Source organism: Clarias gariepinus, chromosome 21, assembly GCF_024256425.1.
Source record: "Clarias gariepinus isolate MV-2021 ecotype Netherlands chromosome 21, CGAR_prim_01v2, whole genome shotgun sequence".
In the NCBI taxonomy this organism is placed as follows: Eukaryota; Metazoa; Chordata; class Actinopteri; order Siluriformes; family Clariidae; genus Clarias; species Clarias gariepinus.
Window position 1 is genome coordinate 14,866,745 of NC_071120.1, and position 17,154 is coordinate 14,883,898.

The window sequence follows — 17,154 nt, forward strand, 5'->3', positions numbered from 1 at the left end:
TATTATTATCAAAACATTATGCCTGCTGACATCATTTCATTTGGACTGAATTTTAGAGAGTGTGTATTTTTACACAAAATAATTTTGTGGAGTGTAGAATGTGGATTATGCAACAGGCTCGAGCGCGCGCTCGTTACTCCAGCTGTTTATGTGCGCGCGCGCGGCCGGAGGGGGCGTTTTACACAGCCATTTTTGCACACTTAGCTACAATGTAACCACTCCAAACTGCCATCAAAGAGCTCTGCAGAATAGAATAAACATCACGACTTTGATCTGACCCGCTGCTCAGAGCTGGTATCTTCAACATAATTCGGGTGAGTGTTTGTTCTGGTTTATGCTACGCATTTAGTTTGTGATTGTTTTTTTTCAGTACAAACTGTTATCGGGCCAAGAAAGCATCGGCGCTCACCTGGCGTCATGTCCTTTTAAATAATTCATCCAATAATCTTCTTAGATTCTAATCGAGTCGACGTTTTATTTATTAAGTCAAATGAACAGCAGGTGTGCGAGTCAACGCTCTTTTTTAGACTTTTAAATATCAGGAAACAGTAGACTTCCCTGTTATTTGTAAAAAATTTAATGGAAAATTACACTAGTGGCATTGATCATTATTTGCACTGACATGGAAGTGTGTTCAAGACAGAAGTGTTTTCAGCTTGTAAATTACAACTTCAGCTCACTTCATTTTGAGGATATTAAACTGAACTCCAAATAGAACCAAACTGCAAACATGGCATGAGCAATAAATAAGTTTGTTTGTGCTTAATAGGTGATTTTCTTATTGAAGTTAGAAGATGAGCTTGCCTATACCCCAGCAATAAGCGCGCGCGCACTCACGCACACACTTGTGCCCGAGTTTAGTCAGTATGGCTGTTATCGAATTGTGCCTTTGTTAACTCGTGACGCTGTGATAACATAAATGCAAAGTAGTAATCTTATTTTAAGATGCACTGCACTAGTTTGCATAAATTTGTAATGTTGGTTTAAAAAATATATATATGGCAGGCTGAGGAACAATGTTACCTCCCTCCTCCTGTGTGCAAACAGGTTACTTAACTCTGTTCTGAAATTAAACTTTGTGTGTGTTTATGAAATAATAAATATCCTACTTGTAAATGTATCCAGGAATGACAGACAATGCATATGCATTTTTTGCATTCACAATTAGCTCTTTCAATATGTGTACATTTTAACCATGTGTAAATACAGTAGTTACGTAAACTGTTTTTTTTTTTTTTTTAAGACAATTTAACAGTCTAACTGGCATACAGAAGTTTGCAGTGTCGTCTGAACAAGTGTGGGTGATTTTAATACTTTTAATTTTAAATCAATCAATTAATCAAATAGCTGGAAGCATGTTATGGTTAAAATAATTCCGAATTATTGACTGGAAAAAGAAAGCTGCTTGACCCTCACTTTGTGGGAAGGGTTTTGTGTGTTGTGATCTGAATGGTACACTTTGTTCTTTTTACTTCAGTACATATCCTAAGGTTTAAGAATTACTGGTGCCTTAGCCAACTATTACAACTGCAACTTCACTATCTAGTGTACAAATAGTTCAGAAAAAGTCTGTTGTGAATCAAAAAATAAATATCAGAGTGTGTGTATTGAGTTGCGTGGCTGTTCAGGCTTGGAGGGAGTGTATGGAATCTGGTTTTCAGTGAATCTACACGTTCTCACACACAGGTTAGCTTTTCTGCTTCAATGGTAATATCCATTGACAGAGGAACTATTGACTGCAGGTTCATACAAGGCAGGCGCACACAAACACACACATGCACATGAAACACCTCCTTCTAACCTTTAGAATTTTCTATGCCATTTTTTCAAGTAAAATTGTACCTGCTTTTCATCAATTCATCTTTGAAAACTGAGTGACAGGTGATGAAAAAGTTCACCCTGCTGTTTATGACATAGACATACAACAAATCTTATTAGCACGGACTTGAAACTTGCTAAACTAGAGAAGGGTGTGGTTAGGAGCTCTCAGCAGGAGATAAGAGACTTTGTCATGTTTGTTGGTGTGTATGTCTATGGTGCATTAAATGCTTCCATTTCCATATGTTTTCTGTGTATGAAGGACATTTGGTGGATACTTCCTGTGTCTTCGATAGCATGCTGTGAAAAAGCAAATGTTTGAGGGCAAACACTGGGAGCAGTGTGTCTTGGTATGGAACACAAATATGGTTCTCAATGCTCTAAACCAAGCAGAGATTTTTTAGGGTTCTGTGAATTTGGATGTGAAACTCTGAGCTTTCTCTGACTAATAGTGGGGAAACAAGGTGCTTAGAGGAAAAGGTTCTTTTGTTTGGGCATGTTGCAGGATTTTGCCTTTTACTATTTCAAGTTGTGAAATAACTGCCGATGGCTGTAAATATCACGAGGTGAGTAAAGGAATAGTGACTAAGCTGCACAAGTTTATTATTATTATTATTATTATTTTTAATATGAATACACATGTAACACTACATTTAAATAAGTTCTAAGTTTAGCTAAACATCCAATATATTTTTATGCATGTGTCTAAAACAGTGGGCTGATATATTTTATTACATTTGTAGATTAATACGAGGAGATTTTGTTTGCTAATATTTCTAAATATCTAGATGTGTTCAACAACTTAAAATATCACACTTTTTGTTTGAAATAATGAGCCATAAGTCAAATGATTAAAAATATTGGATCACATCTCTGACAGGTGTTTGTTGTTGCCCGGGTGTGCCTGTTAGATTAACAGTTTAAACAATTAATAGCTCTTACCAGACTTAATAGACATGCTGCCAATGCGACAAAAGACTTCATCATGATGAAAAAAAAAATGTAAGGTTTTCAATAAGCCTGCTCAATCACAAGACTTTATTCTAAACAAGCTCAAATTTCACATCTTGAAGAGAAAATTGAATTAGAAAACCATCTGAAATAATGCATCTAGGTGTAATTATCAGCGTAGAAAAATCTAATCTATTGTCTTGTATTCTTCTTTTAATCTCAAACCCTGATGTCATCACTTCATAGCAAAAGCAAAAAGACCCTGTAGTTCCAATACTTTTGGGCCACTGTGTTAAATCTTACTAAAAACTATTACTCTGTTCACTAATTTTTAAGCAGAGAGAAATCGATTCTTTTGGTACAGTTTAGTTTTTTTTGTTAGGATTTAATAAAAAATGATTTCCAGACACACAATGTGAAAAGAAATTAAAGGTTTTTTTTTAATTAAATGATGGCATGGGCATGTATCAAGATGTCAATGCCAGGATTCATCAGGCTCAAATTGTGAAAGAGTGATTAATGGAGCATGAGACACAATTTTCACACATGAATTGGCCAACACAGAGTACACACCTTAACCCTATTGAGAATCCTTGGCGAACACTTTGACACACTCATCTGACACTCCTATCCCCCATCCGACAGTAGGGTCTGACTTTCCCATCATCCATTCAGTACAAGACTGGGAAAAGACAAAATTTACAGTATGTGACTCTAGATGAAAATAAATGTTGTGACACTGCATAAACCTATCTAAGCGATGCCATGGGCATAATCAAAGCAAAAGCGATCCAATGAAATACAATATTAGAGTGTGCAACCTTATTTTAAAAAGGGATTAATAATCTTTTTATTTATTTATTTATAAATAATCTTTTTATAATATTTTTATTTACCCTCCCACACTGCGTCTAGTGGCTGGGGTTTGGGCATTGGGCTATCCTGTTATAAAACTACAGTACATATTGCATCAAAGATTTTTTTTAAAGTGGTAATAGATATGTTCTGCCTTCTGATTATAGGCAATAAAAGTGATTTTGGAGATTTCCGTCAACACTTGTGATCTAACTAATGATGTTTCTTTCCCAGGATGATGTATCCAGTGGATCATTTGGCCACTGTGGCTTCTGAAGACCTAGAGAAGTCAGCAAAAGACTACATGTCTAAACTACTCTACATAAATCCTAAAGAGAATGAGTACTTAAGCATACCTGGATCAGAGAAAGTAAGAGCAGCCTGCTGTTCCCTAAATGTCTAGAACTTCTAAGTTTCAACTTAATGTTTGCCTTCGATATGGGTTGTCATAAAAATGGATAAATGTTAATAATGAGATTGTGAAACCGTTAATAAGTAGTTATTCAAAGTGAAGAAAGATTATAACTAGCATTTGCAAGTAAACGAAACTGCATATTTCACAAGACAGTTTAAAATGATAAGGATGTATAATAATAAGAAAGTTCTAATCTAAATGATTATCAGTTATTTTCTTTTTTTAATGTCATGCTGTAGATAACGATCGGCCTCTGTAATGTGGTTTTTGTCCCGCTTTATGGAGTAAACAGTAAAGAGAAGATACTTGCAGTCTTTCCCCCTGAGTCTTTAAACGGTAACATACATAAACATACATAAATAAGAAGATGAATATTAAAACTAATTATTATATATATATAACACCACCAATGCAATGTCCTCTGCCTGATGATGTTAGCTGTTGGGCTCTACTTGCTAAATCAGTGGTGGTCAGCTGAAGATATTCTGAAAACAGCAGACTCCTCACGAACAGGACTGATGGAGGTTAGTCGTCAGCCGTTTACTTCCACTTCAGTATCATCTGCAACCCATATAATCATTTATATAAAACATAGGTAAAATATTAAAAGACAATTTTGTCTTTTAACCACAGGTCAGAACCTTTATAGAAAGGGTAGTTCTGTATGTTCTGAACAGAATTATATACAGGACGAAAGAGAAGGCTGAGGATGATCTTCCCTTTCTTTGTCACGGAGAAGATGCAATCGCCAAAATCCTTTGGAAAAATGGAGAAGCTATTGGCTTTTACTCAGTCAAACCTAAAGGTACAATCTGTCTGTCATTCAGTGGACGATAGAAGTAGAGGTTAAAGTGTATATATATATAAAATCCAGATAAAACAAAATAAAAACTGGCTTTCTATAATAAAATGTTTCATTTAAAAACTGCTTAATAACCTTCTTTTAGCTTTGAACTTCTATGGTTTATGTAAACCATGATCAGTGAAGCAAAACTACCAGTTCTGTAAAATAACAGCTGCCCTGAGTAAATGAAATGCATTTAATGGATTTTTGGAAAATGTTGTAGCCACGAAAAAGGACGCTTAAACATTGTATAACAGCAGTTTACCAGCTAGTGTAAAAATTGTGTTGTGCAAACACTGTATTATACATGTGGGAGAACTGAAAGGCAACCTTCTGTTTTACCTTCAAATTGATACATCGCTTTTTTTATTCATCTTGTTCCTAACACTAGCAGTAATTTTGCTGCATTTGGGAACCACAATGCTTGTCATGATATATATTATATATAAATCTATTTAAATGAATAAATAAATGAATAAGCCGTGGGGCTATAAGGCTAGAGCACTCACGAAATGCATGAGCACTTTGTGTACAAGATACATGAGATTACTACATTTGGTTACATTCACTTTTCCTTATGAAACCATGGACATGTATGCACATGTAAAATATACTGTATGGTGCATACAGTCGTATGCAAAAGTTTAGACACCCCTTGTGAGTAACAGATTTTGGTGATTTTTTTTTTTTCAATTAAAAAGCAGTCTCTTTTGGAAATGGAACAAATGCACAATATTTTCAGCAAACATTGATGCATAGTTTCTATTTATGTCATCAGTTGAACAAAAATATAAAATAAAAACATTATTGTGGCACTGTGCAAAAGTTTGGGAACCCTACATAATACGTAACCTCCTCTGGCAGGTTTGACAGGTTGCAAACGCTTTTTATAGGCAGCTAAAAGTCCTTCAATTCTTGTCCTTGGGATTTTCTCCCATTCTTCCTTGCAAAAGGCTTCTAGTTCTGTAATATTAATTGCATGCAATGTTATTATTAAAAATAATAACATTGCATGCATGTTCTTTTCATGAAATGCTGCTACTTTTTCCTCCAAACATGCCTTTGCTGATTGTGGCCAAAGAGTTCTATTTTAACTTCATCAGTCCACAGCGCTCGTTTCTAAAACGCATCAGGCGTCTGTAGATGTTCTGTTGCATACTTCTGACGTTGGATTTTATGATGGGGACGCAGGTAAGGTTTTCTTCTGCTGACTCTTCCATGAAGGTCTTGTGGAACGCTGCACCACCACTCCTGAGTCTGCTAAATCTTCCTGCAGAGGAACCCATAGTTGTTGAGTGTCCGCAAGTGTGTGAGCAAGGTTTGATGAGTCAAAGTATTTGTAAAGCTTTACTTATGACAGCTGTTGCCATGCATTAGATCCAAGGAGCTGCTTACGGTCTGAAACCTTGTAAAAAGAATCTGAGACTTTGGAACTCTTAGGGTGCCCAAACTTTTGCAAAGTGCCATAATAATGTTTTTATTTTTTATTTTTGCTTAATTTATGGCATAAAAAGTAAATTTGCATAAATTTTGCTGAAAATGTTGTGCATTTTTTCCATTTCCAAGAGAGACTGTGTTAACATCTTTTCAATGAAAAAAAATCACTGAACTTTGTGATTTATCAAGGGGTGCCTAAACTTTTGCATAAGACTGTACATGTACTATGATATGGTGCTGTCATCAGATCCTGAAGTGGAATTGACACTGGTTGAGGAGGATAATGATACGGAAAACGGACTTATTGGTATTGCATTCAGATTTTCTTTTGATCTTCAGCATTCTTTGTAACGCTTGTAACACTTTTTCTTTATCTAACTTGCTAACTTTTTCTACTGCATATTTTGTGAACCCAGGACCCGCATTTTCACAGAATTCCATTCTAATTCATCTATTTGTTCTCAATAATAGGAAGATTATGTGATGGCTTCTTGACTACCTGTTATCAGCTTCCTGTCATGGATACCATATTCATCCGAAAATGTCACCGTCAAAATGGATATGGTACTCAAATGATGGAGGACTTTGTTGCCAGCTTCAAACCAGATTCCCTGGGCTTGAAATATCCACTTTCACCAGCCATGAAAAAAGGTATTGCTAAAAACTGTAGCTGTAGCCTGTATTTTCTCAGTGGCTTTTTTATTGTACCTCACACATGCACTATGCAACATTTCATGTTATAGTTTGTAAAAAGTATCTGAGCTGTCATCCAGAAGACTCGAAGCTGCTGCTGGAAATAGTGGGGGTAGGAAGCCCCTTTCAGAGAACTCCAATAGCAAAGAAGCTACATGAAATAGACCTAAAAGGTAAGTAGTTGCTGAACATTCAGGTATATTAAGCAGGCTATTAAGTTGGTATTTTTGGTTAATTCTGCTAATTTATTCATAGGCAATCACCAAATTGTGGGGAAGTTGAATTTTGATATAGAAGACAATGACTCCAGGGTGAAAGTTGGTATTATTAAAGTATTGGAGACTGTGGAATACACGAAAGATGTAGTATGTAATGTATTAATTACTTCTAATTATGAAAATGTATACAGTATATGATTGTCACAATAGTGTATTATTTTAAAAAAAACTATCTTTTTATCTGTACATTATAGAACGAGGGTCAGCAAATCAAAATAAAAGGCAAGTATTTCAAGGGATGAAAATTTCATAAGAGCTGCTGTTTTATCTTTGGTACTGTACTACATCAAAATCTATTAATCTATGTTTATTATAAGAGCACTTTTTTCCCCTTCCCTTTTTGGACAACGGGCACAATAGTGGCAACTTGATGGAGCTGGGGCTTGAACTCCCTCAGCTACCACTGCCCCAGTTTTTGTCTAATAAAATGTATTATAAAATCAAAATTTATATTTAAAATGATGAATGCACATTCATATAGAGTTTTAAATAAACTTTTTAGTTTTTTTTGTTATTTTGCTTATCTCAGCAAAGTTTCAAGTGAAGAATATAGATGTCATTATTTAACAATTCAATTACTATAAATAGGAATACTACTTACTCTTAAGTAACATATTGTTGTTTTATTGTTTCCTATGTTCTATGATCATAACAGAGGTGAAGGACACAACAGTTACAAGCCGACAAAACATTAAGCCTGTTGTTCAGGATGCAGGAGATGACTCTGTGCATGAATATGACAAACTTAATTTGAATTTACAAGAGCTTGAACTCAAGGTACGCGTAAGTGTTATGTTTTATTAGAAATGAAGTTACCTAGGATCCTGAGGCCTCAATTCTAAAAGTAAATAGAACACATTTTAATCCTCTGAGTAAAAACTGCATATTGTATTCACATGAAATCACAACCTTCAAATTGCAATACATTTTAACCATCACTTTAAAAGGGTAATGTTATGGACATGTGTGTGTGTGTGTGTGTGTGTGTGTGTGTGTGTGTGTGTGTGTGTGTGTGTGTGTGTGTGTGTACAATAAACTAGCATTTGGGCTGTATATACTGTAGCCATGTCCTGAGCTCATTTTCTAATAAAAGAACCAACCTCAGACACTGGGGGTCACACAAGTCAGTGGACACTTTCTACTACTGTAGGTCTACGCCTAGATAAATTGGGGAGGCTTGCATTAGGAAGGGCGTCTAGCTTTAAACCACGGTCAAATCAAACCACATGGACAAGGTGATCTGCTGTAGAGACCCCCGACAGGGAGCAGGGAAGGGAAAAAAACAGAGATGGTGTGAAAATGTCTTATTATGGTTGTCTTTTCTGCTTCCATATTTGGAAATTAACATACTACAGTATATTGTGTCATGAGCTGTAAGATTCAGCTAGTAGTTTGCTTTGAAATGCAAGAACTTTCTCCAGTTTTACACAGAAATGTGCCTGTGGCTAAAATACTGTAAAGTAGAAATGATGATGATTGACAGTCAGTGAAATGGGAATCTTTAGGTATTAACTTGCATACAGTTACTCATTTCTATTACGCACATACTGTACATTTTTCACAAATAAGAATAGCCTGATAAATTACATTCCATGCATAGAAATGTGTGCCTCCACTGTTGACGCACTGAAAAAAAAGAATGTGTTCGCAGGGTTATTAAATGAGATTCTGGATTTTAAAGGCCTTCATTAATTCTTTTTATTAATGACATGTTTTTACAGAACACAATGGAGACAGTGACACATGATGTAACTGCAATATCAGCGATTACTCCTTTTGGCTGTGAGGAACAAACCAGATTGACTTCTGAACCTACCTGTCAGTCAGAAACAGAAGAAGAACAAGTGGTAGAAATGACTCCTGTTAAGGAAATCCAAAGCTCAAAGGGCAATGAGGATGAAGAAATCATGAAGACATCTGAAGCCCCAATTACTACAGTTCCTCGCCAACCAAAAAATTCTCAGCACATGGAAGAGGTGGAAATTGTTAAGATGTCATCAGAAACTGAAAATTCTAAAGAAAGAGCTGGAGAGGTCAAAGACATTGAAGATGATCTGGAAAAGGAGTTGCTGCCAGTTGGTAGGAAAACCTTTAAGTTTCAAAAGGAGGTGAAAAATACAAAGCCTGACAGAGACACACCAGATGAGGAAATAAAAAATACAGATATTATTGAGTCAAGTGAAGATGAACTGTTTGAAGAGCAAGAAGATGAAACAAACTTTGTAACTCCATTAAGATGCTCTAGTAGACTAAATCATCAGGATGTAGGAATTGAAATAACAAATTCAGTTCACAAGAGTTCTACAAAAGCATCTAAAGCAGTGAGAACACAAGAAGTGAAAACTAAGCAAGCATCAGAGCATTCTGAAATCGACCAGGTGGAGGAAGTTGTAGAAATGCACACTGGAACTGCAGTGGAAGAAGGAATTGAGTCAGTAATCATCACTACTGAAAATTTTACCAGTGCAAACTTGATTTCTACTTTAAATAATGATGTTGAGGATGAGGGAAATGTGGATAAGGAGCAATTGGAAGAAACGATAACTGATAACCAGAACATCATTGGAATGGAAAACAAAATAAAAGATAGTTCACATTCCAAAATAAAGACACATCATGCTGAAATAGAGGTTGAAGAGCAGGAGAAGAAACCAGTCTCAGCAAATGCCTTCCATACCAGTAAAGAAACCACATCAGTTTTGAAACTGCCAAAAGTTCCACTGATGTATGCCGATGCTAATAAAGAAGCTCAAGAAACCTCAGTGTCTCAAAAGGACGTAGATCTTGAACTTCATATGTCAGACAGTACTCAACACAGAAATAAGGGCAAAGAATTTGAAGTTGAACCCAGTGAAAAAGAGCAAGATATAGACAGAATGACAGAAACTGAACATGGAAAAATAGTAGAAATAATAAAAGGGAGGGTGGAGATTACAGAAGCAGATCTGAATACAGATGGAGAGGACACAGCTGAGAAAGAGAGTGCTGTAGTAATTGGTAATTTGGAAGAGGAGACAACTGATGCCAATAAGAACAGGGACAATGTAATCAAGGCCACATCTATGGTAGGACTAAATAACGTTGCTGTTGTGCTTGTGGATTTTCAAAGACAAACTGGTAGAAATGAGATAGAAGGAAATGAACCCTTGCAATCGCAGGACGTAGTATTGCTAACCAAGGCAAATGAAGAGGAAGGATTGGTTGAGCTGGATATAACAGGACACGTAACAGAAAAAATACAACATGAAGCAGCAGTGGAACTGGGTACGAATAGCACACTTATTACAAATGCTGAACAAGACAGAGAAGTAGAAGACTCCACTTTAAAAGAAAAATCTACTTTATCAAGATTGGATAAAAATAAATCTCTGAAAGATTTTGCAGAAGGTATAACACCTGCCCAATGTGACAGAGTCCAGGACAGCAATCAGGATGAAGATATTTCAGTTTACACAAGCAGAAATCCCAGCCCTAGAGCTTTACCAGTGAATTCTACACCAAAAAGAAAGTTGACACGTCCCCAAAATATAGACAAAGAAACAAAGCTTAATGAAAACACAAATGAAGAAGTCGAACCTGTATTCATTAAACATCTCAGGACGAGAACAGTAACGGTAACACCGAGGAAAAGACCTAAACATGTCACAGGCACACAAGCAGCTGAGCCGCAGACTGAGGGACATATGACGAAAGTTAGTAATGAAATTGTAACAGTGCAAAGTGCTGAAGAGGTCAAGACTGCTGTGGAGGAGACGCATGAGACCAATCCAGAATGTGATGTTGAGCAGGTACCTGCTGTCTCTGAATCAGTGGGAAGAGCCCAGCTGCAAGATACAAATATATCTGAAAATGATGCAGAAGAGGCGCCTGATGGAGGCAGAGATATGGTAGAACAAACTGTTGATGATAAGGTGGTAGAAATAACAGACAGGGAAATTGTTATAGAAGGTGATCAACACATGAGAACCATGGAGAAAGAAGAACCTGATGAGTTTAACCAAGAACACATAAAAAGTGCAGGTTCTCAACAGAAAAGTGACCAACAGAAAATTTCTCTGGAGGATGAAGCATTGTGTGAGAAATCATTTGAAGGAGAGCCTAGTAAAAGAGAAAAAGGAAAACACAGTAAAGGAGAAAAGGATAGTACTGTGAACATATCGATTTCAGAAGCAGATCATGATCAGTCAGAAGAGGATGTAGGTGTTGAGAAACGGACCCTGAGAAAACGAACAATAACTATAAAAGACAACTCTGGAAGGAAATCCAAGCGACTCCGTCAACATCAAGATCAGGGTGAAAATGATTCACCGGTAAGGGCAAAAGAAATGGACATGACTGATGTGACATCACCTGCAGAAAACAAAACAACTGATCAAGGAAAAGGTCAAGAAATAGAAGATACCAATTCTATAGGTGGAGAAATGACCCAAAAAGATGAGGACCAGCAAAAAATATCAGGGGAAAAAACTTATGGAAATGAAAATAACAGCCATGAAAACACAGTGACAAAAGATGTGCAGTTGAACGAGTTTGCAAATGTGTCAGAAGATGATATAGTAGTAACAGAAGAAGAAGGAAGGAATAAGGAGAAGAGGGAAATTGAGCCGATTACAGAAAAAATAATGAAGTCTGAAAACAATACAGGTAAATTTGATCCTGTAGATGATGAACCTCTTCAATTTGAAAATACTCAAGAAGAGCCAGAGCAAAGTGAGGAGAATGTTGAGAAAATTACTGAAGCCAGCGTAACTGTAGGTGATAATTTCATCTTGGAGCTGAATGAGGAGATTGATGATAATGATGATAACACAGAGTGTAACAAAGTGGTTAAAAAGACCCACGATTCATTTCAGGAAAAAGAAATCACAGATGCAGACCAAGAGTCTGAAATAATGACAAAATCGATTACTCGAGGCAGGAAATCCAAACCAGCTTCACCTGAACAAAGTTCAGCTATGAGAAACAGAAGAGTGATGCAAGATAGTCAAAGTGAAATGGAAGATCAGGCAGAGAAGATAAAAGAGATCATTGGAGAAGAGGAAAAGAAACCTCAACAAAAAAGAAAATCCAAAGTTGAGGAAAAACCTCGCAGATCTAAACGGCTTGCAAGAGGAGGAATAGTATAATGATATATGTTTTTATTTTACATTTTTTTTTCGCAATGTTTTCCTTGTTTAACTAGAATTAAAAAGAACAAAATATTTTTAAATGTAACCGATTATTTTTATTACAATTTTTATAAGCACAATGTAGTCTGCATTTTCTTACATTGTTTTTTTCTTATATAATTAATTAACTGTTACTTACAAGCAATAGCCTTTTGATATGTCTAAATTTCTACTTTGTTATGCACTTCTATGGGATCTTCATATTCTTTATATAAGAATATCTTTATATTCGTATGAAAAGTTGTATGTTAAGACACTAGATAAATAGTGTGGACCCTCAACTAACACTTTTTTATGGTACTTACCTGTTATCAATTTAATCAGTACTATTTTTATTGTTGGTGGGGTTTTTATTTTATTTTATTTTAAATAAACATTTTGGGGATTGTTAATTTTGGCAATGTTTATTACCAGCATTCCAGTTGGTGTAGTGGCTAGAACTGTATATATATAATGCACCCTAATGCCTAAATGCCTAAATATAAATTGGGTCTGTGTGTGTGTGTGGATCATTTGCTTTGTGGGTTTCTTCTGGGTACACGTTATCTCCCATAGTCTAAAGACTATTGGCCTGACACTTCCAGCATAACTAGACACTATGACCATATACTGTACAGTCCAAATACGATAATTAATGTATTAACATATTTAAATTAAGAGCAGAATTTTCTCTTTAGTAAAATATCTAAGTTGAACAAAAACTAAATGTTGCAAAACGTGTTGAAGTTTTTTCAGGAAAGGCCTATTAACAGTATACTGTCTGGCCATGTCTGACTGAAATTGTAAAACATGGTAAGAATTAGAATTGTAAAACATGGTAAAACGTAAAACCAGACAATGTAAAAGCTCATTTGTTGTTCTGATAAAAAAAAAAAAAAAACTGGAAACAGATTCAGACTTCAGATTTAGCTTTTTAGTGAATAATGCCATAATGACTTCAAGCCATCATGAACGCTAATACAAGGCTCACATTGTATGTATTGTTTTTTTCTTTTTTCTCTATAATGATTATTCCATATTTTTTCCTTAACTTTAACATTAATTAAATTATATATATATATATATATATATATATTGTAGTGTTTTTACGCCGAAAGGAATGCTGGAGAGACGAGTGAGCTTATTTGCTGCCCAATGCAATGGCTGGGAGTACTTTATTTAGCACACCTTCACTCAGGAGCCTACATCTAATTCAGTGTCAGCCTGAACTAGAGCACATTTCACACGTCACACACCCACACACACAAACAGGGCCGAAGCCACTAACCAAAACACCTTTCCCCATCACGGTGAATACACCGACATCCCCGCAAGGCATGCTGGTCGTCAGCCGCCGCCCCGCCCACGCCACACTATATATATATATAGGCAGTGGTAGCTCAGAGGCACTGAGTTACTGATCGGAAGGACGGGAGTTCGAGCCCCAGCTCCACCAGGTTACCACTGTTGGGCCCTTAAGCGAGGCCCTTAACCATATCTGCTCCAGGGGCACTGTATCATGGCTGACCCTGCGCTCTCACCCCAGTTACATTGAGATATGCGAAGAAGGCCCACACGGAAAAAACCTATATAAAACATATATGTTTTAATATAGGTTCGATATAGGTTTTTAATATATGTGACATATATAAAATTGGCCGTTTTCCTATATTATATGTACATATGCGTACATATATGCGTGCGTGCATATATGCGTGCATATATGTACCTATAGACATATATGTGACATATATAAAATTGGCCGTTTTCCTATATTATATGTACATATATATGTACATATATACGTGCATATATGTACCTATGTGCATATATATGCACCTATATTTTTACCTAGATATTAGTAAAATTATTAAAATCCATAGCTGTTAGACAACATAAATAAAAGCCCAAAATGTAGAAATTTAATTTTTTTATTTTTTTAAAAACAATCAAATAGTAAAAGAACAAAAATAAGACAAAAAAATTCAACAGGAAGAAAACATATATATATTTTGAGGACCTTCTCAGCTTCGTGAGCTTTGAATTGATAGATGTGCCTGTCTGCCCTCGGGTGGCTGCCGGCCACTTCTTCAATGTAGCATCTAGAAAAGACAAAAATAATAAGACAGTATAATAATAATAAATGATTATTTATTAAAACGTTTATAAACATCTGTAAACTCCATAAGGCATTAGCTTAGCCACCGGGAAATATCATGTTTGTGCTACATACAGAAAGGCAGCATGTTAGCATGATTTACCTAAACTATGTAAATGGCATTGAAAGCCAATGTTAAACACAAGCTGACAAGAGCTAGCTAAAGTGAGGAAAATATTTACTAATATTAGTTTAATATTATCAGAATAAGAGTTATATAAGACTTAATAAATTACCCAGTGTGTCCTCCTGGATTCTCTCTTCAAAATGCTCCCGTTCGTCGTCAGGGCCACACAGTCTTCTTCTGAGGTAAATGTAAACTCCTCCCACTTTCCAGACCATTCTGAAGAGTTTCCTTGTCCGGGGGCGTGGCCTAGTATGTAAATTAGCCGGACTGATTTCCGTGTGGGCGTGTCCTGCCTCGGGTCATTAGCAGATAATGCGACAGAAATTCTAAAATGTGTTTTTTATTTAGTTAGTTCTTAGTTATTGCCTTGATAATAGAAAATATGAGCGCATCATGTATGACAGTTGCCAAAGTGAGATATGAGCTAAAATGACCAGATCCTGCCATGAGCTATATAGGAGACATATCTAGTATGTACATATAGGGCTTATATGTGGATATAAAGAAGCAATACAGGAGACCTATATGGCCTGTATATGCACATATATGCACCTCAATTTTGCCTATATGCAGCATATATATTATCATATATATGCATATATACTGCATATAGGCTTCATATATGCGCATATATCCTCATATAGGTGAGGATAAATGCGCATATATACTGCATATAGGCCTTCATATATGCGCATATATCCTCATATAGGTCAGGATATATGTGCATATATACTGCATATAGGTAAAGATATATGCGCATATATCCTGATATAGGTGAGGATATATGCGCATATATACTGCATATAGGTTTCATATATGCGCATATATCCTCATATAGGTGAGGATATATGTGCATATATACTGCATATAGGTTTCATATATGCGCATATATCCTCATATAGGTTCTTTCCATGTGGGGGAATTTCACTGTGCGGTGATGTATACGTATGTGACAAATAAATGCTTAATTTATTACTTGATATGAAGTTGTTCCCATTGTTGCAGCTAAAACCTTATAATTTTAGAGTGTTTAGAGTGTTTGGTACAGTTCACCTCGCCCAAATAATGAAGCGGACAAGGAGGGGGGTAAATTATGTCAGTGACACCTGACTTTCTTACAAATAACGCACATTTAATTCAAAATATCATAAACACAGACCAATAATTTGCACTTCTTTCATTTATTTAATTGTGTGAAATGGTTAATAAATATAGGTAATAAAAAACGATTATGATGTAGAGGTAAATTGGTTTAGTTTTGACTTCTGGTCGTGAGTGACAGCGTTGGGGGAAATCTGTTGGTTGTCGAACCGTCGAACCGTCGATGGTAAACACAACGATGAAGAGAAAAAGGCCGAAGCTGTCAGGTGCCCAATTTAGGAAAAAAAGAAAAGAAGATGAGAAGAAACGGGCAAAAGATAAAGGTATGCAACAATGTTCTCTGTGTATGATTAAGGTTTTCATGTCATTATGTTCATTAGTGGTATAACGTTAACTCTTAGGCTTGTTAGACTTCTTGCTTATGCTGCTTGCTATGCTTACCTTGCTAAAAAAAACACACACACACACACACACACACACAATAAAAGCCTAATATATAAACCATCACAGAAGTTCTAATGATTTCTATTAAATACCATTATGAACCATTAACTTTTTCCAGTAAAACTATAACAAAATACCTTATTGTAGTGTGTTTTGGGCACTTTTCCATTAGGATTTACCATCCCAATAGAATCTATTATATACCAGCAGACATTGTTATACTTACCATTAAAACCAATGAACCCTTTACCTTTTTTAAAATTATTTTTCGGCAGGGTTCTATTGTTTTTTCAGCCGTGTATACAACATGAGATCTAATTCAATTAAACCACAAAATTATGCTTTGCAACAAAACTGTTGCAAGTACAGTTATTTATTTCCATTGTTTATGTTAATGTTAGCCAATATATTTACAATATATTTACAGTATACTGTACATAGCCAGTGTAATTTAGCCGGGAGGGAGTCTCGCCCGGGGAGCAATTCAGTGTAGAACCGCCTCTGATTCTAAGCACGAAATCATTTTTTGAAGGAAGATTTAACTAGAAAATGTATAGACCTGTAGGTGGCGGTAATGCAAAATACTGAATGCCAATCCCCATGAAACAAGAACAAATACGTGTCACCTGTTGACGTCACTAGCCTCGTTTATTACATTTTATTGGCTGTTACAGCGGCGACTGTGTTGTTTAGCATTCACTCACACACACACACAACAACAAAACTAATGATAATAATAATAATAGTACAAAAGACGGTTAAATGTTCTTGTCTCACTCAAAAAATGTTCCCATGTCACGCCACACTGACACTGGCGCCGTTACCATGGAGATGCTTTATCACGCCGTTTAACGTGACGTAATTATCAACCCACTTCGCACAGGTG

At 35.9% G+C, this 17,154-nt stretch overlaps 1 protein-coding gene across 2 annotated transcripts; it reads left to right on the forward strand.

The window, feature by feature from the left end:
• The first annotated feature begins 218 nt into the window (after positions 1–218).
• On the forward strand, positions 219–12,834 carry LOC128509010 (titin-like). 2 transcript variants are annotated; one of them, XM_053480515.1, is made up of 11 exons: positions 219–314; positions 3,859–3,994; positions 4,279–4,375; positions 4,478–4,563; positions 4,673–4,844; positions 6,792–6,971; positions 7,064–7,186; positions 7,269–7,378; positions 7,486–7,513; positions 7,947–8,068; positions 9,013–12,834. In XM_053480515.1, exons 2-11 carry the CDS (start codon positions 3,860–3,862, stop codon positions 12,415–12,417), a joined length of 4,458 nt encoding a protein of 1,485 aa, XP_053336490.1. In that variant the 5' UTR covers positions 219–314; position 3,859; the 3' UTR covers positions 12,418–12,834. The 2 variants fall into 2 exon arrangements, with proteins under 2 accessions (XP_053336490.1, XP_053336491.1); XM_053480516.1 differs by lacking the exon at positions 219–314 and adding an exon at positions 2,377–2,384.
• The last annotated feature ends 4,320 nt before the right edge of the window (positions 12,835–17,154 follow it).

Bases quoted from the DNA above. Each gene is read 5' to 3' on its own strand.
- LOC128509010 (XM_053480515.1), top strand. From the start codon at position 3,860: ATGATGTATCCAGTGGATCATTTGGCCACTGTGGCTTCTGAAGACCTA. The intron at 7,187-7,268 runs GTAAGTAGTTGC...ATTTATTCATAG, and splicing joins ACATGAAATAGACCTAAAAG to GCAATCACCAAATTGTGGGG. The intron at 7,514-7,946 runs GCAAGTATTTCA...TGATCATAACAG, and splicing joins TCAGCAAATCAAAATAAAAG to AGGTGAAGGACACAACAGTT.